The sequence below is a fragment of the Carcharodon carcharias genome, chromosome 26 (genome assembly GCF_017639515.1).
Source record: "Carcharodon carcharias isolate sCarCar2 chromosome 26, sCarCar2.pri, whole genome shotgun sequence".
In the NCBI taxonomy this organism is placed as follows: Eukaryota; Metazoa; Chordata; class Chondrichthyes; order Lamniformes; family Lamnidae; genus Carcharodon; species Carcharodon carcharias.
This window is the reverse complement of record NC_054492.1, coordinates 43,563,751-43,587,604: the sequence shown is the minus strand read 5'-3', so window position 1 is coordinate 43,587,604 and position 23,854 is coordinate 43,563,751. Positions and strand designations below refer to the sequence as shown.

The following is a 23,854-nucleotide window of genomic DNA, read 5'->3' as shown; positions in this document are numbered from 1 at the left end:
AAAAAAGTTTGGTAATGCTCCTGTAAAGTGTTTTGGGCACTTTACGATGCGAACAGAGCTATATACAAAAAGTTGGAACCATGCCTAATTTAGAGTGATTGATGCTCATGTAGGGGCCTAGGGATACAAAACCTCCAAGCATTGTTTTGGAGTTTGTTATAATATAAGAAACATGGCAGTCAATTTGCACACAGCAAGCCCTAACAAATATCAATGTGATAGTGACCAGATAAGCTGCTTTCGTGATGTTGACTGAGGGGCAAACATTGCCCAGAACACCGGGGATAACTCTACTGCTCTTCAAAATAGTGAAATGGGATCCTTTACATCCACCTGTGAGGGCGTCAAGAGACACTCTTCAAAATCTACCTCTTTGACCAAGCTTTTGGCCATCTGCCTTAATACCACCTTACGTGCCTTGGTATTTATAATCCCGTGAAGTGCCTTGGAACGGTTTATCTTAAAGATGCTATTTAAATATGTTGTTGAAGCCAATAAACCTTCCTTGATAGTTATAACAGCTAAGTTCTGATATCATCTTATAATGAAAAATTTAGTCTGAAGTAATATATCAAGTTTTCTGTGTCTAATTTTCTTCCCTTCCCATTTTATTTCAAGCCAGATTGCACAAATATTCAGACTGTGTTCTAAACCATTGTCATGTACGTGGACTTCTGAACATTGCTGATAGGAATGCAGCAAATTTTGGATAATAAATTGCATAGTGAATAAGCACAGACTATATTATGTCATTACTCCATTCACAGGACAGTGGTTGCACTTGTAAGTTTACATGGACTGCAGCGGTTCAAGAAGGCAGCTCACCACCACCTTCTCAAGGGTAACTAGGGATGGGCAATAAATGCTGGTCCAGCCAGCGAAACTCATATCCCGTGAATGAATTTAAAAAATGAAGTTATATTGCAACAGTATTCTGTGCGGCAGGAACTGGTTTGACACGTCAGTTTGTAGCCGACAGAGTCTACATTGGCGTAGTTTTGCTGCCTATAGGGGTACAGTGTTGTAAAATGGAGATCAGGAATGGAAACAACAAATAGAAAGAAAAACAACTGCAAATGCTGGGAATTGAAATTAAAGTTAGAAATGTGCAGCAGGTCGAATGCAGCTGGGAAGAATGAAGGTGGGTTGTTTCAGATAAAGACCCTTTGGTTACTTGACAGGAACAAAACATGGTGTTGAAATAGAATGACAAACAATAACAGCTACAGCCCAGGAGCCAGGAATGCTGATGTCTGTCACTAATGACCAGGAAACAGTAATTTTGAAAACTTAGAAGACATGGAACCTGGTGTATGATGTACAAAGATTTCATTGAGACAGCAAAAGTAATTTAAAGAATGAAAGGCTACAAAAAGAGTAAGGCAGTGAAAGAACCATAAGGCAAGAAAAATGGGAGAAATGAAAAGGGAAAAACTGTTAATGTTGGAAATCTGAGTTAAAAAGGAAACCAGAGACTTATTTCTATACTGTAATATTACTTAAGAACTTAAGAAGTAAGAGCTGAAGTTGGCCATTTGTACCTTGCAGCTTACTCAGCCATCAACAGAACATGGCTGATTTTCTATCTCAACTCCACCTTCTCACACTATCCCCTTAATTCCTTTAGTATCCTAAAACCTATCACCTCTATCTTGAGTATATTCAACAACTTAGCATCCATGGGTCTTGGAGGTAGAAAATTCCAATAAAATTTACAATCCTTTATGAGTGAAAGAATGTCTTACCTCAGTCCTAAATGGCTGGCCCCTTATTCTGATACTGAGACCCCAGGTTCTAGATTCCCCAACCAGGGGAAACATTTTCTCAGAACCTGTCAAGCCCCTTAAGAATTTAACATGTTTCAATCAGATCACTGCTCATTCTTCTAAACTTCAGGGAATATAGGCCTAAGTCTACACAATGTCTCCCCACAGAACAAACCCCCACTCATCCCAGGAACCAGTTTACTGAATCTTTGTTGCATTCTCTAGAGAAGTATGCCCTTCTTTAAGGAGACCAAAACTGTACACAGTACTCCAGGTGTGGCCTCACCAATACGTATAATTATAGTAAGACATCTTTACTCATATACTCCAATCCCTTTGTAACATAAGCCACACCATTTTTCTTCCTAATTCCTTGCTGCACCACTATTTTAGCATTGTGATTCATGCAGCTGGAGACCCAGGTCCCCCTGAATGTAAAACCTCCCCAGTCCCTTGCTATTTCATTTTTCCTACCAAAATTGATAACTTTATACATTGCCTCATCTGCCATCTTCTTGCCCACTCACCCAATCTGTCTATATCCCTCTGCAGCCTCTTTGCATCCTCCTCACCATTTACTTTCCTACTTAATATTGTATCATCAGCAAACTTTGCTATGTTACACTCAGTCTTTTCGTTGAAGTCATTAATATAGATTGTAAATGGTTGAGGCCTCAATACTGATCCTTGTGGTACCCTGCTAGTTACAGCCTGCCAAATGTCACAATTATTCCTACTGTCTATTTTCTGTTCATTAGCCAATCCTCAATCCATGCTAATATACTAGCCCAAGCATGAGTCCCAATTTTGTGTAATAACCTCTTGGTTTCTGAGAGTCCACATACACTAAAGACATCCCCTGGTTCCCTCTTATCCACCTTACTAGTAATATTCTCAAAAAAAACTCTAAACAGATTTGCCAAACACTAATTCCTTTCATAAATCCTTGTTGATTCTGCTTAATCATGCCAAGGTTTTCTTAGTGCCCTGTTACCACATCCCTAATAATAGATTCTAGCATTTTTCCAATTACTAGCCCATCTTGCTGACTTCCAGCATTGAAGCTGCCAGAATTTACAGGACTGGAGGAAGAATAGCTCATTCACATAAGGCAGGCAGCGCAACAATCACCAAGGAAACACCAGTATCCACCCTGTTTGAAAGAGGATGAGTTGCCCAGACTTTACCTGGCAACACCCGCCATGCTCCTCTTAGCTCCCTCACTAACCAAGATATGTAGTGCTCTTTTCAGGCACCTTCACCGGTCTGAACACCAGGCTCACTTCCTCATGCTTGGAGACTTCGCCCCCTTGGCACACTAGCCACCTTAAAGACAGGGTTGCAACTGAACCAGGCAAAGCAGGAGGCAGCCACAGTGGCTCCCTAAACTTCATTCCAACCCGATGGCATTTGCCTTGCAAGGGGTGGACAGAGGCTCTAAGAAATGTTGGCGATGCAACTGGGCCACCAATACCTTCCATTGGATGCCACAATCCTCTCGCTGGAGTTGTAGCAAGAGACTAGTGGATTGTCAGCACCAGTAGTGTTAAAGTGATTTTCATTGCTCTTGTCTAGGTGTTTGTATAGGAATGCAAATATTAATTGCACAAGTATTAATGAACTAAAAGCATAGGGATTAGGCAACTGCCAAATATTGAAGTGTGTGTAAGAGGGTACATCAACACTGCATGCAACAATGCCTATTAAGACTATGGCAGGTTCCCTGCAACAGGGTTGGTGAGCTATTGATGTCTCCATTCACATCGGCGGGATTGGAAGATCCTACCAGCATGAGAGGCTGGAAAATTCTGGCCTATAGTACTGGATTTGCTGCACAGCCATATACTCTGTTCTCTAGATAGTAATAAACAATTCTCCTTTCAATAAGCACAAAATAGCAGTATTTGGATCTCTTCACCCTTTTTTTTTTACTTTACATAATTCAACTTCTCTTTTTCAGACTCTTCTTATTGTCTCTCCTGGGGCAACACCAACAATAGCCAGTTAATGAAACCATGGAGATTACATGATGAAAATCAAGATAGGATTACACTGTATCTCAATATTCATTAATGATCAATGATGCAAATAATATTTAAACAATTTAAATTGTGTATGTTGGATTGAGAGTTTTTCCATCATTGCTATAATTTTATATTATTTTCTCTGCAAATCCATATTTGGTGTTTAAAGACAAAAAGATAATTTACACATGATAAAGAATGATGATGATGGTTTCAATTCTCCACTTTCCAGAGTTGCTACATTAGTTTTGCTGCTACAGCAAAATGCTAGGCGGAAGTACCGTTACCCTACAAGGTAGATACAAATTCAAGCACGTCTTCACCACAACCTTTTACAATCTATCATTAGGTGAAAAATCCACCTCAAGCCCTTATTTATCTCACCTTCTCTATATGATCTACCTCTTCCCTTCTCGACCTCATTCTGAACCAACATCTGCCTATGCAACTATATTTCTTTAGCCAATTGTTCCATTATATTATCAATCAATTCCTTTCCTCAGGCACTGTTCCTACACTTTTCAAAATGACCAACGTCGCTCCTTTAAAATGTACATCTTTGACCCCTTTGAATACCACTCACCTGTAACCACCCTTTCCCAAGATCCCTTGAACACACTGTGAACACGCAGCTCAGTACTTATCTCTCCCATTCTCCCAGATACAATCGTTTCAATCCAGTTTCCACCCTACTTGTAACACCAAGGTATATTTGTAAGTTCAACTAAGGCATATTACCCTTCGTTTTTCTTAACCTCTATGATTATTTCAACACAATTAACCACTCCATCCTCTCCACCAACCCTCCTCTGGGTCCATCTTCCTAGAACCATCCTTAGTTTGTTTCATTCCTACCTGTATCAATATAGCTCTCATCTTTTCAGTCACCTTGGAAATGTCATGGGGTTCCATTCTGAACCATTCCTGCTCAGTTTATACGCTGCTTTCAATTGCATGATTCAGAAAGACTGCCTCTCTTCCAGAAGGATGTTGATGATATGCAGCTCTAACTGTCACCACCCTTGACTAGAGCTTCCTCCAAACATCATCAAACCCAAAATATTACTATTCGACTTCTTCCAGAAGTCCACACCAACTCCTCAGCATCTAGTTCAAGCTAAACAATGGCTTACAACTTCAATGTCAAAGTTAATTCCAAGCCAAGCTTCAAACTGCATATCCTATCTATCACTGAAAGTTGGTTATTAACCATTTCTGCCCTATCTCACTTCCACTATCAATGAAATTCTTGTCTATGTTATTGTCACCTTCAGGCTTGACTTCAACACTTGGCTAACAGACCTCCTTGCTCTACTCTACATAAACAGGAACCTGTCTAAAACTTAGCCATTTGTATCCCATTTCATACCATCCCCTCTGCCTTTTATTTTGGAAATCTCTTCCTAAACTCCGCTTGCTTGTTACTTCTTTCCCACTGTCAAAAGTTACCTCAAACCCACATCTTGGACCATGACTTCATGGAGTTATCTTCTCTAATTCTTCTCCTACTGCTCAGTTCTGTTTCTGCAAAATGTACTGGGTCATTTACTATGTTAGAGATACATCAGTACAAGTTGCTGCAGTAGTCGCAGGAAAACGCCAACACAATAATGATGATTGGTAGCGACATCTGTTAAAGATGTCTGGATGGGTGTATAAAAACACAGAATTATTTAATTTGGGCACAAATTTTTTTCAGTGCCTGTGCTGTTGATGGGATGTTACCTACTAATGATTAAGTCAGACTTGTTGGACAATGCCACGTTTGAACAATTGACGAATAAAATGCAATGTTCTGTTGTGTTGCCCTCCACAACTGAATAGCTTGATAATTCATTGTCTAAAGTCACATATGAAGAAGGTCGACTTGGATAAGGGACTGGAGGTTTGCCTAAGCCCCTGGAACTGTACACCAGCATGTATCAGTGCCTTTGGGAGGCAGGGGAAAGAGAACAATTGCTTAAACTTTTCTACTACATTGTTGGGTCAGTTCAGGAAAGCATGATTCTAGGACAGTGAGAGAAAACTGGAATCTTACACATCAATTAAAACCTAATACTTCCACGCACAGTCATGGACAGACAAGCAGAGGTTTACATATATGTTGTATATTGGTGTATTATTCACATCAAAAGAAATACAGAGTATGATTTTACATAACTTTATGCTACATAATAACACTAAACAGGACAAAAAAATTACCTGTGCAATAAGTGAAACATTAATTTAAATATTAAATAAAAAGACAAATAAAATAAAACGTTTAAACACTAAACTACTTCTGGTTTTTACTATTGCAACACATCCAATAAAGTGGTTTGTGACTTCTGTTGTAACAGTACAGATAATATCAGGGTATCATGGTTTTCATTCCAGTCTACTGCTCGCTTTAAGTATAAGGGAGTTTTATTCAAAACACTTACACAAGACTGGTCCACTGTCTAATAGGTGCCAGGGCTCTAAAAGACTAGTACCAATAAATTCTCAATCATATATTGTGCATTATTTTATTTCCATTAATTAGCTGAACATGTGCCGTTCTCCAGAAAAAAAAAAGGAAAAAAAGTCCTAAACAATACAAAGGTTGCTAACATCGTGAAAAATGAGGGTTTGTTGGAATTTCTGTGTAAGATTTTAATTCATATGCAGCACCACTGTCAACTTCCATCGACTTTCGAGAAAAAAGGAGTCTGACATCTCTATGGAGGTAGATCTTTCCAGATTTTGAACTCTGGAACCTAGAACAAAGAAAACGTTCTCATTATTCATTCATTTTGAGTCTACATTATTACAAACAGACCAAATATCTAATCTGCTTGCCTACCTGCTAGAAAACATAGATAAATGTCCCCCTTATAACATACTTTTCAGTATGACTCACAAAAGCAGAGTTTGGGTGGGATAATCCTATAAAGAACAGTTACTTAGATGTTGTTATTAACAATGATTCCAAATGTTGCAGGAACCATCTCAAATCTGGTCTAGATAGGTTTTAAGTAAAACACAACTGCAGGGGGAACACCAAATTCAATTTGGAAATTTTATCTGCCAAGATGTTCAAGTAAAAAGCAGATGAAGCTTGGATTCATTCTTCTATGCATGAGGAGAGGGAGTTTCCTCTTGGCTTTTAAATGCCATAATTCCTGTGATACAACCTAGAATTGCATCATCAACCTGACCATTACAATTCATTGTGAATAACTGGACCCCTGTACTTTTCTGTGGTCCTGACCCGCACCATTAAGTTATTAAGTTCGAGTGAATGTGCAGTTGTTCTGTGATGGTTCAATGCAAAGAAACCAGTAGTTTGATAAAAAGCCCTGGACCTAAACTCAGGTTGAAGTGGATTATAATTATCTCATTATTGATAGAAGCAAATTGCTTTCCTTCCGGGTCTTGTACTAAGTCTTGAGGAGTTATACAACTCTCTACTAACATTTGATCTTTGAATGCTGTTGAAACTACTCCGATGGAAGGACTGCATTGGACTAAAAAATGAAATGTTCACAAGATGCACAGTATAGAAAGGATCACATTTTCCATTTTGTATTTTGTTCTGAGGGGAGCTGTTTCTTTTTTGGCTTCAAAACTAACTTTGCCTTTTGCATATTTTTTAGCAAGTCTGAAGGGCTGAACTCTATGGTTAGGCAAGTGACCATTTTGTAGTTGGAGAAAGCAAATTGCTGAACATTAATCTAGTCAGACCTGGCCGAAATATACATATGGCATTATGCCAGATAAATTCACTCCACAATATTTGTCTCCCCTCTTTTCCTCATACCACCAGACTGGAGTTGGGACTGCCACAGCAATTTACAACATTGACAATGTATCACTAGTCAACAAAATCATGGCTACTGATATTTTATGCAAGGATGGTCCCTCTAGAGCTGCACAAGTGGACAGCTGATGAACTGAGGATGTATCGTTGGATTTCCAGATATATGTCTCTAGCTATCGCTTCAGCAGTTTTTGTCATCCTAAGTTCGACTTTTATTTTGGGGTACTAACTGTTGTACAAAGGGAAATGTAACGTGGTGCTGGATGTAGCAGCCACCTTTCCATACCATTTTAAGATTGAGATAGAAAATTGCTAATTCCAGTAGCAGAATATCAGATAGTCGATGCTTTGCATTGAGAAGAAAGATGTGATTGGAAATGTTTTGCAATGTAAGGAGCAACAAGATTGTCGGACTGTACTGAAAAAAGGGGGAAAGATTTTGAGTAACTTCTCATTCAATCCATTTTTTTTTGGTCATTGGACACAAGCTGCTGTAAAAATTGACCGTTAGAAACTTTAAGTTTGCAGCATATAAATTGGTCACTTGCTCATTTTTTTTGTTGCGGCAATGTAAAACCAATCCCATTTATAAATAAATTTCTTTCATGTTGCTAACCAAAATTCGGTATCGATACTCAAATAAACTGAAGAATTAACCCCAAGAACAGAATAATACTAATTATGACAATATCTATTTGAGATCTTATTACTGGGTAAAACTAACCCACATGCAAAACAGAACAAAGATCACATTTTGCTACAAGATGATAAATCATGTGATCATGGTACAGAAAAGCTGCTTTGTTGAATCAAGGACTGAACTGAAACTCAAGCACAAATTGAACATCTGCCCTTTGTGTGGCAAGTTCTTTCAGTTCCAAGACCTCAGTTGCAGCATTACAGTTCATAAGTTATGAATCTAATTGATAATATTCATGGAGATGGGAGATGGAAATATCATCTAGATGTAGCATCACCAGCTTTATTTCAGGCTAGATCTTAGGGAGGTTGTTAGGTCTGTGTAAAGCATTATGTGCTTTAGCAGACTTAGGAATACTTGATGCAGACATTGTAGTTTTTTTCCCTCTTTTTAACCCAATCATCTTTCCTCCCTTTCAACATTGCACTTTCACACATTCATGTTAATACAGTATTGCAGGTAGAATATAGCATGTAACATGCATATGTAATGCATATGTTACACTATGCACAAGAGAGCAGAAGTCGTGAACCACAATATGTTATTTCCCATCTCCTAATAGGGGTTTCATTTATAATAAAGAGAGGAAGTGCTGGAAAAAACCCAGCAGGTCTGGCAGCATCTGTGGAAAGATAACAGAGTTAAAGGTTTCAAGTCTAAAATGGCTCTTCTGCAGGTTTCATTTGACTTTTTTTTAATACTGAAAGTATTTATTTGGTGCTCATTGCACAACCATGGAGTTCATTTAAAAATTACTGTTCCAGTTTTGTTCCAGGCTAAGGGATATACTAGTTTTCCTGTGTTGTTATCCAATTTTAACCAAGTCCCAGGTTAAAAGGAACAAAGGCATAACTCAGGTTTCATGTTCATTTATAATGGTGTCTGTCAATCAATGCTACAAAACAATTACAAATGCCCCAAAATTTTATTAGTTTATTTCTTGGAAAATTAGCTGATTTTAAACTTGAAAGTTTAACTAATTTAAAATGTCCAAAGGGTTTTAAAAGTATTTTGTTTTGCATGAAAACAAAGAATTATGAATAATGCACAACTGTTCAAACAGAGACTGTTACAAATGCTTTACTTATCACTATCACCAAATGCTGTACTGTATATTGTAAAAATATTGTTTTTATGGTTACCTCAAGTGCACGAGGTAGCGAAGTATCCTTTCTTCAGTCTGGATTACATTTTCTTTATTGGCATGTCCAACAGTTTCACGTTTCACAGGAACGGAAAACGTCCTCTGTCGTAGGAATGTCTGGTGATTGGCTGGCATGTCCCTCAAGTCATAAATCACTACAAACATCTTAACCACTGTCTTGTTTGGATTGAATAAAGTCTGAAAGATAATTTACACTTATCAGCTATAAAAACAGAAGGTTTGCATAATATAGCACAGAAAGTAACAAACGATTGTATGGGTCATGAAAATTTGATCAAAAGCAGAATTAATGTGCACAAAATGTAGAAGCAGCACATTTAGGAAATCAAGGCAAAATAGTTTTAATACATACCCACACTGCACAATGATCTATTTAATTTTTACAGATCATTAATGGCAGTACAATGACATTTAAAAATTAATCTACAAGCATAATTTCTATTCACCTGAGACGATGTACCAACTGAGGTTGAGCACGCATGCTAGGAATATCTTCCCCTTTGCCCGTAGCAATTTAAGCTGGTAAGTACAAGATTTAAAAGAGTAGCATAGTGATAATTATTCTGATTTTCACAGGATCCCCAGAGGTGTGATGGAGAGGGCTTGCCTGCATTTGTTGCCTCCTCTCAGTGTGCAGATTGACAAGTTTCGGCAAATTAGAAAATCACAGCTGCATCCTACCATTGTGCGTGTTTTTTTTTCATTCGTTCACGGGATGTGGGCTTCGCTGGCTGGGCCAGCATTTATTACCCACCCCTCATTGCCCTTGAGAAGGTGGTGCTGAGCTGCCTTCTTGAACCGTTGCAGTCTGTGTGGTGTTGGCACATGCACAGTGCTGTTAGGAAGGGAGTTCCAGGATCTTTACCCAGGGAGTGAAGGAACGGTGATATATTTCCAAGTTATGGTAGTGAATGACTTGGAGGGGAACTTCCAGGTGGTGGTGTTCCCATCTATCTGCTGCCCTTGTCCTTCTGAATGGTAGTGGTCGTGGGTTTGGAAGGTACTCTCTAAGGAGCCTTGGTGAATTCCTGCAGTGCATCATGCTACTGTGCATTGGTGGTGGTGGGAGTGAATGTTTGTGGGTGTGGTGTCAATGAAACGGCTGCTTTGTCCTGGATAGTGTCAAGCTTCTTGAGTGTTGTGGGAACTGCACTCATGCAGGTAAGTGGGGAGTATTCCATCACACACCTGACTGGTGCCTTATAGATGGCGGACAGGCTTTGGGGAGTCAGGAGGTGAGTTACTCACCGCAGGATTCCTAGCCTCTGACTGCTCTTGTAGCCACAGTTTTTATATGGCTAGTCCAGTTCAGCTTCTGGTCAATGGTAACCGCCAGGATGTTAATAGTAGGGGATTCAGTGATGGTAATGCCATTCAACATCAAGGGGTGATAGTTAGATTCTCTCTTGATGGAGATGATCATGACCTGGCACTTGTGTGGCACGAATGTTACATGGCACTTGTCAGCCCAAGCCTGGATATTGTCCAGGTCTTGCAGCATTTTGACACAGACTGCTTTAGTATCTGAGCCGTCGCAAATGGTGCTGAACATCGTGCAATCATCAGCAAACATCCCCACTTCTGACATTATGATAGAAGAAAGGTCATTGATGAAGCATTGATGGTTGGGCCAAGGACACTACCCTGAGGAACTCCTGCAGTGATGTCCTGGAGCTGAGATTACTGACCTCTAACAACCACAACCATCTTCTTTTGTGCTAGGCATGACTCCAACCAATGGAGAGTATATCCCCCCCACCAGATTCCCATTGACTCGGGCTAGGGCTCCTTGATGCCACACTCGATCAAATGCAGCCTTGATGCCAAGGGTAGTCACTCTCAACTCACCCTGGGAATTCAATTCTTTTGTCCATGTTTAAACCAAGGCTGTAATGAGGTCAGGAGCAGAGTAGCCCTGGCGGAACCCAAGCTGGGCATCAGTGAGCAGGTTATTGTTAAACAAGTGATGCTTGATAGCACTGTTGATGACCCCTTCCACTATTTTACTAATGTTGGAGAATAGACTGATGGGGTAGTAATTGGCCAGGTTAGATTTGTCCTGCTTTTTGTGTACAGGACATACCTGGGCAATTTTCTACATAGCCGGGTAGATGCCAGTGTTATAGCTGTACTGGAACAGCTTGGCTAGGGGTGCAGCACGTTCTGGAGCACAAGTCTGCAGTATTATTGCTGAAATATTGCCAGGGCCCATAGCCTTTGCAGTATCCAGTGCCTTCAGCCATTTCTTGATATCATGTTGAGTGAATTGAATTGGCTGAAGACTGACATCTGTGAAGCTGGGGACCTCCAGAGGAGGCAGAGATGGAACATCCACTCGGCACTTCTGGCTGAAGATTGTAGCTAATGCTTAAGCCTTATCTTTTGCACTGATATGCTGGGCTCCTCCATCATTGAGGATAGCAATATTTGTGGAGCCTCCTCCTCCAGTCAGCTGTTTAATTGTCTGACACCATTCATGGCTGGATGTGGTAGGACTGCAGAGCTTAGATCTGATCCTTTGGTTGTGGGATTGCTTAGCTCTATCACTTACTGCTTATGCTGTTTGGCAAGTAGTCCCATGTTATAGCTTCACCAGGTTGACACCTCATTTTTAGGTACGTCTGTCGCTGCTCCTGGCATGCCCTTCTGCACTCTTCATTGAGCCAGGGTTGATCCCCTGGCTTGATGGTAATGGTAGAGTGGGGGATATGCTGGGTCCTGAGGTTACAGATTGTGTTCGAGTACAATTCAGCTGCTGCTGATGGCCCACAGCACTTCATGGATGCCCAGTCTTGAGTTGCTAAATCTGTTTGAAATCTATCCCATTTAGCATGATGTAGTGCCACGCAATATGAGGGGGGCATTCTCAATGTGAAGGCGGGACTTAGTCTCCACAACAGCGGTGTGCGGTGGTCACTTCCACTGATACTGTCATGGACAGATAAATCTGCGGCAGGCATGTTGGTGAGGATGAGGTCAAGTATGTTTATCCCTCTTGTTGGTTCCCTCACCACCTGCCCCAGACCCAGTCTAGTAGCTATGTCCTTTAGGTCTCGGCCAACTCGGTTTGTAATGGTGCTACTGACCACTCTTGGGTGATGGACATTGAAGTCCCCCACCCAGAGTATATTCTGCACCCTTGCCACCCTCAGTGCCTCCTCCAAGTGGTGTTCAACAAGGAGGAGCACTGATTCATCAGATGAGGAAGGGCGGTATGCGCTGATGTTTGCTCATGTTTGATCTGATGTCATGAGACTTCATGGGGTCCAGAGTCACTGTTCAGGACTCCCAGGGCAACTCCCTCCTGACTGTATACCACTGTGCCGTCACCTCTGCTGCGGTTGTCCTGCTGGTGAGACAGGACATACCCAGGGATGGTGATGGTGGTGTCCTGGACATTATCTGTAAGATATGATTCCGTGAGGATGAATATGTCAGGCTGTTGCTTGACTAGTCTGACAGCTCTCCCAATTTTGGCACTAACCCCCAGATGTAAGTAAGGAGGACTTTGCAGGGTCGACAGGGCTGATTTGCTGTTGTTGTTTCTGGTGCCTTCCGGTTTCATTCCTTTTTTGTGACTGATACAACGGAGTGGCTTGCTAGGCCATTCAAAGGGCATTTAAGAATCAACACATTGCTGTGGATCTGGAGTCACATGTAGGCCAGGCCAGGTAAGGACGGCATATTAGTGAACCAGATGGGTTTTTTACAACAATCATTAGATTTTTAAAAAAATTCCAGATTTTTACTGGGGGGATTCGAAACGGGTCCCCAGAAAATTACCCTGGGTCTCTGGATTACTAGCCACCACTACGCTGTCGCCTCCCGTGTGTGTGTTTTGTATTAGTACTCCAGTGTGTAGAATTATCATGCTATCCTATTGTCACACAAAATGAATTCATTTTAAAAGGGCAATGGGGCTCTAAATCATAGGAATGTTAGGAGGGTATACCTATCCTACTGTAAAACTTCTGTAATTTACAATGTGAAAATAACTCCACAATACATGAACACATTATCTAGGTCTCTTTAGGATTGCAATGAAATATATTAAATTAAATACAACGGTTTGCAATAATCTGACAACATTACTCTTAAAACAAATGACACATTAATATATTTTGTTAAATTGTGATAGTTGTCAAGCTATAAAAACAGTGCCGGACAAACTCAGCAGGACCGGCAGTATTTGTGGAGTGAGAGTTAATGTTTTCAGTCGAATATGACTTCTTCAGAACTTGCTTGGGTCCTGTGTTTTTAACTTACTTTAAAGGGAACAATAAGTTTGCATGTTGACTTAGTCCTTGGAACAGAGTCAGCCTCCCCTGCAGTTCCATTTTACAGCTAACATATTAGTGGCTGAAAAAAATTTATGTTGCAACAAACTAAATGAATTATTAGAATGCATTCTCAGACAGCTGTCTAATTTAATAAATGTGTCAACTTGGTTTGATTCATGGCACTCTTGCACCTGAGTCAGAAGGTTGTCAAATTCTAGCCCAGTACTAATGAAGTGTTGTATTATGACAGGTTCCATCTAACAAATGAGACTTCAAATCAAAGCCACATCTGCCTTTCAGTGTCACTGAAGACCCCACAGAGCTTTATCGTTAGCCCTATTCCCTTAACCAACATCACTAAAAACTGGTTTTATTTCTTGTATGCAAACTGGTTTCAATGTTAACAGTGTCTTAACAGCTAACTGCATTACAAGGGCAATGCCTAGCACTTAAGGATTCTCAGAGGCCAGGATTTGGGACTAACTAAATTAATAATTTCTTTCTTTAATACACTTGCAAAAACTTTGTTTTATAATTCTGCGCTATTTGTCACGATCACGCAAAAAATATTTCCTTAAAGTGCTCTGTGAGCTAAGAATTTTTTTTGCTTTATTCATTCACGGGATGTGGGCATTGCTGGGCCAGCATTTATTGCCCAACCCAAGTTGCCCTTGAGATGGTGGTGAGCTGCCTTCTTGAACCGTTGCAGTGTGTGTGGTATTGGCACAACCAGTGCTGTCAGGGTGGGAGTTCCAGGATTTTGACCCAGTGGCAGTGAAGCAATGGCAATACATTTCCAAGTCAGGATGGTGAGCGCCTTGGAGGGGAACTTCCAGGTGGTGGTGTTACCATCTATCTGCTGCCCTTATCCTTCTAGATGGCAGTGGTTGTGGGTTTGGAAGGTACTAGCTAAGGAGCTTTGGTGAATTCCTGCAGTGCATCTTGTAGATGGTACACACTGCTGCTACTGTGCGTCGGTGGTGGAGGGAGTGAAAGTTTGTGGATGTGGTGCCAATCAAACAGACTGCTATGTCCTGGATGGTGTCAAGCTTCTTGAGTGTTGTGGGAGCTGCACTCATCCAGGCAAGTGGGGAATAGTCCATCACACTCCTGACTTGTGCCTTGTAGATGGTGGGCAGGCTTTGGGGAGTGAGGAGCTGAGTCACTTGGTGCAGGATTCCTAGCCTCTGACCTACTCCTGTAGCCACAGTATTTATATGGCCGGTCCAGTTCAGTTTCTGGTCAATGGTAACCCCAGGATGTTGATAGTGGGGGGGTTTCCGTGACGATAACGCCACTGAACACCAAGGGCAACGGTTAGATTCTCTCTTGTTGGAGATGATCATTGCCTGGCACTTGTGTGGCGCGTATGTTACTTGCCACATGTTAGCCCAAGCCTGAATATTGTCCAGGTCTTGCTGCATTTGGACATGGACAATTTCAGTATCTGAGTCATCATAAATGGTGCTGAACATTGTGCAATCGTCAGCAAACATTCCTACTTCTGACATTATGATGGAAGGAAGGTCATTGATGAAGCAGCTGAAGATGGTTGGGCCAAGGACACTACCCTGAGGAACTCTAGCAGTGAAGTCCTGGAGCCAAGATGACTGACCTCCAACAACCACAACCATCTTCCTTTGTGCTAGGTATGACTCCAACCAGTGGAGAGTATTTCCCCCCGATTCCCATTGACTCCAATTTTGCTAGAACTCCTTGATGCTACACTCGGTCAAATGCGGCCTTGATGCCAAGGGTAGTCACTCTCACCTCACCTCAGGAGTTCAGCTCTTTTGTCCGCATTTAAACCAAAGCTGTAATTAGGTCAGGAGCTGAGTGGCCCTGGCGGAAACCAAGCTGGGTACCAGTGAGCAGGTCATTGCTAAGCAAGTGCCGCTGGATAGCACTGTTGATGACCCCTTCCACTATTTTACTGATGATGGAGAGTAGACTGATGGGGTGGTAATTGGCTGGGTTGGATTTGTCCTGATTTTTGTGTACAGGACATACGTGGGCAATTTTCCACATAGCCGGGTAGATGCCAGTATTGTAGCTGTACTGGAATAGCTTGGCTAGGGGTGCAGCACGTTCTGGAACACAAGTCTTCAGTACTATTGCTGGAATATTGCCAGGGCTCATAGCTTTTGCTGTGTCCAGTGCCTTCAGCTGTTTCTTGATATTACGTGGAGCGAATTGAATTGGCTGAAGGCTGACATCTATGATGCTGGGAACCTCCGAAGAAGGCAGGGATTGATCATTCACTCAGCACTTCTGGCTGAAGATGGTAGCAAATGCTTCAGCCTTCCTTTGCACTGATGTGCTGGGCTCCCTCATCATTGAGGATGTGTGTGTGTGTTTGTGTTTGTGTGTGTGTGTGTGTGTGTGTGTATTGCCAGTGATTCAATTAAAAAATAATCCAGTAGTTAAGCTTTGTTCTTTAACTGCTGAAAGCTACTGAAGTGATAAAGTTATTAAATAAAACACACATACTAAGATTAAAATGCAGATAAAGGAAAAAAGACACAAAGATGAGATTTTCAACTAGTGTCAGAGAGATATTATTGTGGGCCCGTTGCTCAAATTGCTTCTTTCTGAAGTGAAGGAGTTGAAAGTTGAGGTTTTGTTTAGCAGCTGCAATGGCTTCTGCAGTCGACTAGTTGGTGTTTGTCTTTTTCAGGTGGACTCAGCAAGTCAAGCAGGTTCTGGGAGAGACAAGCTTCTTGTTCCTCACTAGTTCTGCCACTTATGACACCTGAAGATTGCCTGGACTCTTTCAGCAAAATAGCATCTGATTTCTTAATACCTTTCTCTTTGACTCCCGGTGGCAGAGAGAAAACCCCTCTGATGACGTCTCCCTGAGTTCTTCCTGGGGGTTCCGCACACCTGGCCTTCACAGCCTGTCTTTTTCACAGCCAAGAATAAAATGGCTGCTTTGTTAATTTTGATGAATCGTTGTTCCACCAGGCAAAAAATTTAACTATGTTGAGATCCTTTGAAGTCCCTTTCTGTCTCCTGTTCTCTCAGAAGCCATGGGGTTTTCACATCCAGGAGAGGATACAATGGACATCCCCAGAGGAGACCATTGCATTTTCATGACTCTTCATAGCCAACTTTAGAGATACGCGTCTGACAAGGTTTGAGCTAACACAGAAAAATGCCATGCTGTCTGTCCATTCTCCCATTTTGGAAAAGGTTTTTAAACTCAATATAAAGGTTAGACAACAAACAGTTGTCCTTAAAATATGTAATATCATAATTACACATTCGTAATACACTAGTCATACAGTTGTGAATCACTCCTTATAGGCATCTATAAGTGAGTAATGCTTTGTTTTCCAACAGTAAATGACTGCAGAACTTGGGGAAAAAACATTTGATTTTAAAAACAAAAATAACAGCTTTATTGAGCATATCTTAGCTAGAGATTCCAACAATTTCATCATATGATATGACCAACTAACTCGGTGAAATTGATGAAAAACTTGGTAACCAATATCAATGTCATTTCTATCCACAGTAAGCCTTGAAACTACTAAGGGATATCACAGATATTACTGCTATGGTTCTTCATGTTATCACATTCTGTATCTCAAATGCTCTGTAGATCTGAGTAATTGACAATACAGATAGAACACTAAACTAACTTACCACTTGTATTGTTCCTGATGGAGGTACTCGATAGCCTCGTTTTCCCAAGGTTTCCAAATTAATCACACCCTACAAACAAATAATCCTCAATTCAAAACAGATTGCTTCAAACAGGAAGCTTGTTGTCAAAAAACCAAAGAACTTGTTTTCTGATGAAGAATCAATTTGAACATACCCATAAAGAGCAAAAATTAACAAATGAATAAATGAGTGATTTACCAGGCTGAGAGATATGGGTCCTAACCAATTACTGCTACACCATGACCTTGATCACAAGTCTTTAACTACAGGAATGTGTAATAACACATACCATGTAGGGTGATGGTGCATTATCGTCAGAGACACTGTAGAATGACACTTCAACTGGAAGAGTCATGTGACTGGGACAGAATGTTCCACTTGCTCCCACCTCGGCTGTGAAACCATCAACAGATCCTAAAGGTTCCAAGCGGAAATTCAGGATGGACTCCTGGAGAACATTAAAAATATTCTAAGATTAGAATTACTAGGTAGCTTGGATCAAATTACATAATATTGCTTTTCAGCAATTACACAACCAATCAAGTTCTTTCATTAATCAAGCAAACATCGCAATGTCCCAATATTTAAAAAAATTCTAATATCACAAATGTTTAACCATCACTAACAGTGATCCACCGAATAATGATTTCCATTTTTTTAACGTTTCTGTTTAATATTCAATGAAATAATTGATGCTGTGTAGAAGGCTGAAAGCTGTAGTCTAAACTTGAAGTTCTAAGGATAATCATAAAATATTTTGAGCAGTATTCATAATAACATCAGAACCGTTCAGTCTATTTTCAGCCATGTATCTTTATCATTTTATAGCTCCATAATAATTACCTGATCCTGACAAATAGAATTATACATGCGATCTGTTGTTTTGCATCTTACCCCCCCCCCCCTTAATTTTTTAATGTAATTATTTTCTGCTTGGGTTAAAATTTCAAAAGGACTTACAAAAAACTTTAAAATTTAACTCCTGGTAAAATCAAGACCTGTTTATGGAAATTTTTAAATATCCCAGGATAATTGTAACTTTTAATGTTTCAGTTGGAACTGATCACAATGAGACTGTCTCCTATTGCTGTTTAATGATGACAATGCTGGACACAAATGGCAATATTGCAGGGAGACTGGGAAATTAGCTTAAGCCACCAACCACTTTTTGCCTTGGTATGCAACTCCCTTTTTCCTGATCAAAAAAAGAAAATTAATTTAGTGATAAATATTTTTGCAAAAAATGTGTTATTGATTTTAAGGCCTTGTTAATTAGTATTCAAAGGAAATGGAGTATGTTTCCATTGGGGGCAATTAAAACAACAGAGTAGTACTTCGCTCACCTGCAGAGCCTGAGTTAAATCAACAATGGTGCAGCTAAATTCCTTGGTAGAGCATCTGTTTAACAAAGATTTTGCTGCAATTGTCCTGTTAACAAATTCAGAATCTGTTTGATAGGAGAGGGCCACCCCACAGCATAGGATTTACTGAAGTCCCAGCACCTCTCTCACCCATAATTTTCAAGTTTACTGCACTCAACTGAGCATCATTTGCCTGTGAGCACTTGAAATGGATGAACAGTGAACTGTTCAAAAGCCCTGATACGCTGCTCCATTTGGTCTTATAAGAAATCAACATTTCAAAGTTGTGTGGATAAATTATTGCAAGTAGCAAAAGAAGGCCAGAACCAACCAAGAAACTAAACATTCAAGCAGCGTGTGTATAATTTTGAAAACTTCTAATTATAGTTTAATCTATTTTTCTTAGTTTCTGGCTCAGAAACACATTTTGGCTCTAACACTGTATCATGATTCCATAATTCAGTCTTTTGAAACATGTAAATGTTTCAGTTTATTTTTTAAGTTCCCAATGTTTGGAGCTGGATGAACATCATTGTTCCTTGACCAGTTAAGCAGATGCAGAGATGTACACTAGTTATTCTTGCTGGCAAGGCCTGACTAGCCATGTTTCTGCTGGCAAGGATAACAAAAAGGAAGCAAAATTTAACAAATATTATTGAATCAATTCACCAAGAGGAAAACACAAGTAATTAGTGTTTCTATTAATCGCTGTTAAAATTAAAAATAGTAAGCTTAACCATCGTTTCTAGATGCAGAAAACATCCCTCAAAAAAGTCTTGGCTTCCAAAAATTGGAGGCATGTATCTTGTATGATTTAGATGATTGCTAAGGACATGCATAAAAAAACTCTATTGTAGCAAAATAACATGTTACAGTGTATGGAATGGATAATAGAATGCATATGCCTACATTCCTGTTTATTCTGGTTGTTCATGTATTGCAAGTTCAGCAGGATCAACAGCAATTATTTGGAAAACCACTGTTGCAAATGGCAATGCTCCATTAATACATCTTCTTGTAGCTTCCAGACTCAAATGGAAGTGCAACAGTCAGGTATGGGCTCATGACATACAGCATCAAAATACACACCATGTCTACACAAATATCATCACTGGTGGGTTTGCCGAAAAGTTGGAAAAGAATTTAAAAATCACTCATTTAAGGAAAATATATGCAACTTGTGACAAATTTGATTTGAGACATATTTATTAGGCAGCTTGACCTAGTTGCTTCTTTTCCTTAAACTGAGTTTTTTATGATGGATCCTCAATATATAATTTCCAGATTTATTAGACATTTAAAAATATTCAAGCTAAGAAGTACTTTCATGGATTCGCAATGCTGTTGAAATTATTGTAATTGACAATTTCCTCTTGAAACTTTAAATCTCACACCACTGTTGAAGATACAAGTAACTGAATCGTTACAAACAAATTAGGAGTTATTTCTGCACATTCAATTTTAGTTCTTGACATCTCCTTTCTGGCTTAGGTCGCAATTAGAACAGTGTGTCCAATTTTGGATGCCATACTTTAGGAAGGATATCAAGGCCATGAACAGAATGCAAAAGAGGGTCATTTACATTTACCTGAGATGACAGGCTTTAGTTATGAGGGCAGACATGAGAAACTGGGGTTTTGCGCAACTGGGCTTTTCTCACCAGAACAAAGGAGGTCTAATAAAGGTATTTGAAATAATGAGAAGTTTTGATAAAGCAAACAGGGAATAGCTATTTGATAAGTTGGCAACCAGATGGCATAAATTTAAGACCTTCACTAAAAGAACAAATGGTGAGGTCAGGAGGTCATGGATGCCCTCCCATAAACAGTAGCAGTAGCAGAATCGATCATTTTTAAAACTGAGGGAGAAATATTTGAAAAAAACATTTATGGGGTGTCAGGGAAGGGCAGGAGAATGGAAAATATTGAACAATTCTTTCACAGAGCTATACATAAGAATATTGGGCTCAATGGCCTTCTACTACGCTATAAATGTCTAATGATTCAATTTTCTTAAATCCCTCATTTAACCTCAGATAATTTCTCAGATCTCAATCTCAGTGCTAGCCACAAATACATCCTAGTTTACCTTGTGATAGTGAGAATTGTTGATGCCAAACAACACAGATACCCAAAAAGAAATGAAAAGGGCCCTGGTTATACTACAAGTGATACTATAATATAGAAACTGCTCGTCTCCCAAACAGCACACAGAATATGTAGTTAAACAAATGAACAATTATTAATTCAAGAAAAAAATCATAATATATAACTTTGCACTTTTTAAACATAAGAAAAACCATCCTCCAATTCTCCAATCCTAATACTCAAAAAAAAAATATGGACTTGAGATTGCAACTTATGAACTACTGCTTGGAACTCAAGATTTTTAGGCACAAAATTTATAACTGTACTCCAATCTGTTAATATCTAAATAACATATTACACATATATAACTTTGAAAATTATACAACAATGCCTCTTGAGACACTTAAGCCAAAAGGTACTTCAAATTCCATATTTCTTGTGCTTAAAAATACCTCCTTCATTTTCCGAAGATTCACTGTTTCACTGCGAGAAGAATAAACATCTCCACTTAGACCCATATGGCAAATCACTTTGAAAACAAGGGGTGGAGAAGGAAAGGTAGCTGCTGTTTCTCGTGTTGTAATTTTCAAATGTCTGGTCACTCTAAAATAGAGAGCTCCTCACAATCTTCTTAATATAATCAGAAAATCCTGTCTCATGCTTATCAGGACCATAGAGATATCTTAACTGGCTGAAACAGGCCTGACTCCTCAAATTCAAAATAGCCATTTTGATAATATAGTGTAATTCCTTAAAGATCTTTGCAAATATTTGAAAAGCACTGGGGCTATTTAGGACTGCAATACAGATTTGGGGGCATAAATGACTGTAGAGGCATTTTATTCTTTAAATCATAGATGATGCATAGCTTAATGTTAAGATGAAGACAGGGCCTTGCTGCTTTCCCAAGTTACCATCCGAGCCATTAAAAACACAAACTCTACTGAACAGCAGCCCATCAGTAACTGTTGTGGCTTTACTGATTATCTTTTGAAACATACACACAAATGGGTACAAATACGTATTCCCACTCAAATGTGTAACATGAAAAATTCACCAGATTATAGTCTAAACTCTTGCTGGCAAATCTGAGAAACGGTGCTGTAACTATAGATATGAATAAATTTAAATATATTTTTAAAAGTCATTCACAGGAATCTCAAAAACAAATAATAACACTTCTACTCAAAAAATCTCCTTCAAATAAGCTAAACACTGGGTCAATTGTTTAGCCTATTTCTTTCTGCATGACATGTGCATTTCTGATTTGTACCTCAAAGTTTCCAAGCAGGCTAAGGCTAGTTGCAGGTGGAGCACTGACACTCAGGAGCTGCTTCCCTTGGTCAGCATCATTCTCTGGTCTTAAATACTGTCTCTGGCTATAAAGAAAAAGAAAATATAACATAAAAGCAAATAATCTTTTGCCCTTTGGTAGATGGATTCAATACTAGATGAAATGAAACATTGTCCTCTCTATGCATTAAATTATGCAAAAACTGTGTAAACCCAGAATACATTGTTAAAATTCAAGTAAACATGAATATTTAAATATTAACCCTTAACTAGTTCAAATAAATAGGCAAATATATTTCTAAACAGGTTTCAACAGTACCCTCCTTTCTCACTGACAACACAAGTTGCCCATACAATTAAACATGACAACAGAAATAATAAAGTGCAGAATGTGCCCTCTACGTTCAGAACTCTGCTCGGATTCCTCCCCTCCTCCAGCATTTTCTTTCCATTTCTGCACTTCTAAATTTTCATTGGAGGTACTTATTGGTAACCAATGCTGATTTCAACAACAACAGCTTTGACAAGCATATTTTTTGCACAAAGATACCATGTCAAAAAGAAAATGCCACCATAAACACTACATTTACAAAATGAATATTGAGTAAAAAAGCATCACCAAATTGCCAGCAGATGGCATTCAACTCTATTAGCAGCTCTTTTACTAAGGCACAATATAGAACATTAAAATTGTAGAACACCAAGTTTTCAATACAATACTGTCTTTGGAAGCTACATAAAATATCTCATAGCAATGGGTATGCTATAGAGCAGGGAAAGGTCTGACATGGACTTGGGCACAAATAGATTAAATATATCACAATGAGAAAAGTGGCATCAAGGTGCTCCAATTCGAATGGGTTAAAGAGTTACAGTAATAAGTCTTAAGAAGATTAGTCCTACAGCACATAACACTCATCCTAAAAATATCATTCTGATTAAAGCTTTAAGTCAAAGTCTCTTGACCAAGAAATCGCAAGTCGCAATTTATTTTCGGGAATTTAAGGAAAGAAGTCAATGGAGCAAAACAATCTCAGGTCAAACTGTGAAATTGCTTAAAAACAGAACACAGCCAAAGCCAATTTATGTAATCAGCATTTAACTTTAAATACAATGCACAATCCTCAAATGCAATTCATTAGAGTAAAGGAATGAATTGCCTATTAAATTTAGTATGCATCCTGTATCAAAAACACTTTTGCTTGAATCCTGAAGAATGCCACTTTGTTTTTTTTTCAAACTGTAGAAAAAGACACAGAAATACCTTTTGCAAGGTACCCCTTTTAGTCTTTGCAATGAAGTGTCCAGGTCAAAGTATCCCGATTGTTTTTTTCTTGGTGGAACCTTGGTGTACAACAAGATAAATTCTATTAACAATAAGTTACGCTGATTTACAGACTCTGACACTAAACCACAGCTATGATTGCAACATAGTCTGCAACAGTAATTCATAGGAAATATCCAGGTAGATTATATTCTGGTTTTTATTCCAGAAAGCTAGGTGTTAAAAGAACTGGAGCCTAATTGTTACACACTTTATAAGCTTATATTTAGTGATAGACATTGCATGTATCTCTTAACCCAACAACCACAGTTTCAGTCTGTTCCTATGTAACTTTTATGAGTTAAACCAATCTGTTCTTATGTAACTCTTTCGAGTACAAACACATTTCCATCTGTTCCTATGCAGATGAAATTACATTGTTTCATAATTTGCCACTGTGAGAT

The 23,854-nt window shown here is 39.3% G+C and overlaps 1 protein-coding gene across 11 annotated transcripts in view; it reads right to left on the bottom strand.

Moving 5' to 3' along the window:
* Positions 1-5,882: 5,882 nt before the first annotated feature.
* The window catches only part of fam214a (family with sequence similarity 214 member A), a 92,571-nt gene continuing 74,599 nt past the window's right edge, over positions 5,883-23,854 (bottom strand). For 8 of the 11 annotated variants that reach the window (XM_041175024.1, XM_041175027.1, XM_041175023.1 and 5 more), the window contains 6 exons: positions 23,391-23,470; positions 22,107-22,212; positions 17,675-17,833; positions 17,365-17,433; positions 9,414-9,613; positions 5,883-6,528 (listed from right to left, as the gene is read on the bottom strand). In XM_041175024.1, coding sequence (XP_041030958.1) covers positions 6,378-6,528; positions 9,414-9,613; positions 17,365-17,433; positions 17,675-17,833; positions 22,107-22,212; positions 23,391-23,470 — 765 coding nt within the window. In that variant the 3' untranslated portion in view covers positions 5,883-6,377. Of the gene's footprint in view, positions 6,529-9,413; positions 9,614-17,364; positions 17,434-17,583; positions 17,834-22,106; positions 22,213-23,390; positions 23,471-23,854 lie in introns of those variants that run through there. The other 3 variants (XM_041175025.1, XM_041175026.1, XR_005941443.1) reach the window with 3 other exon arrangements.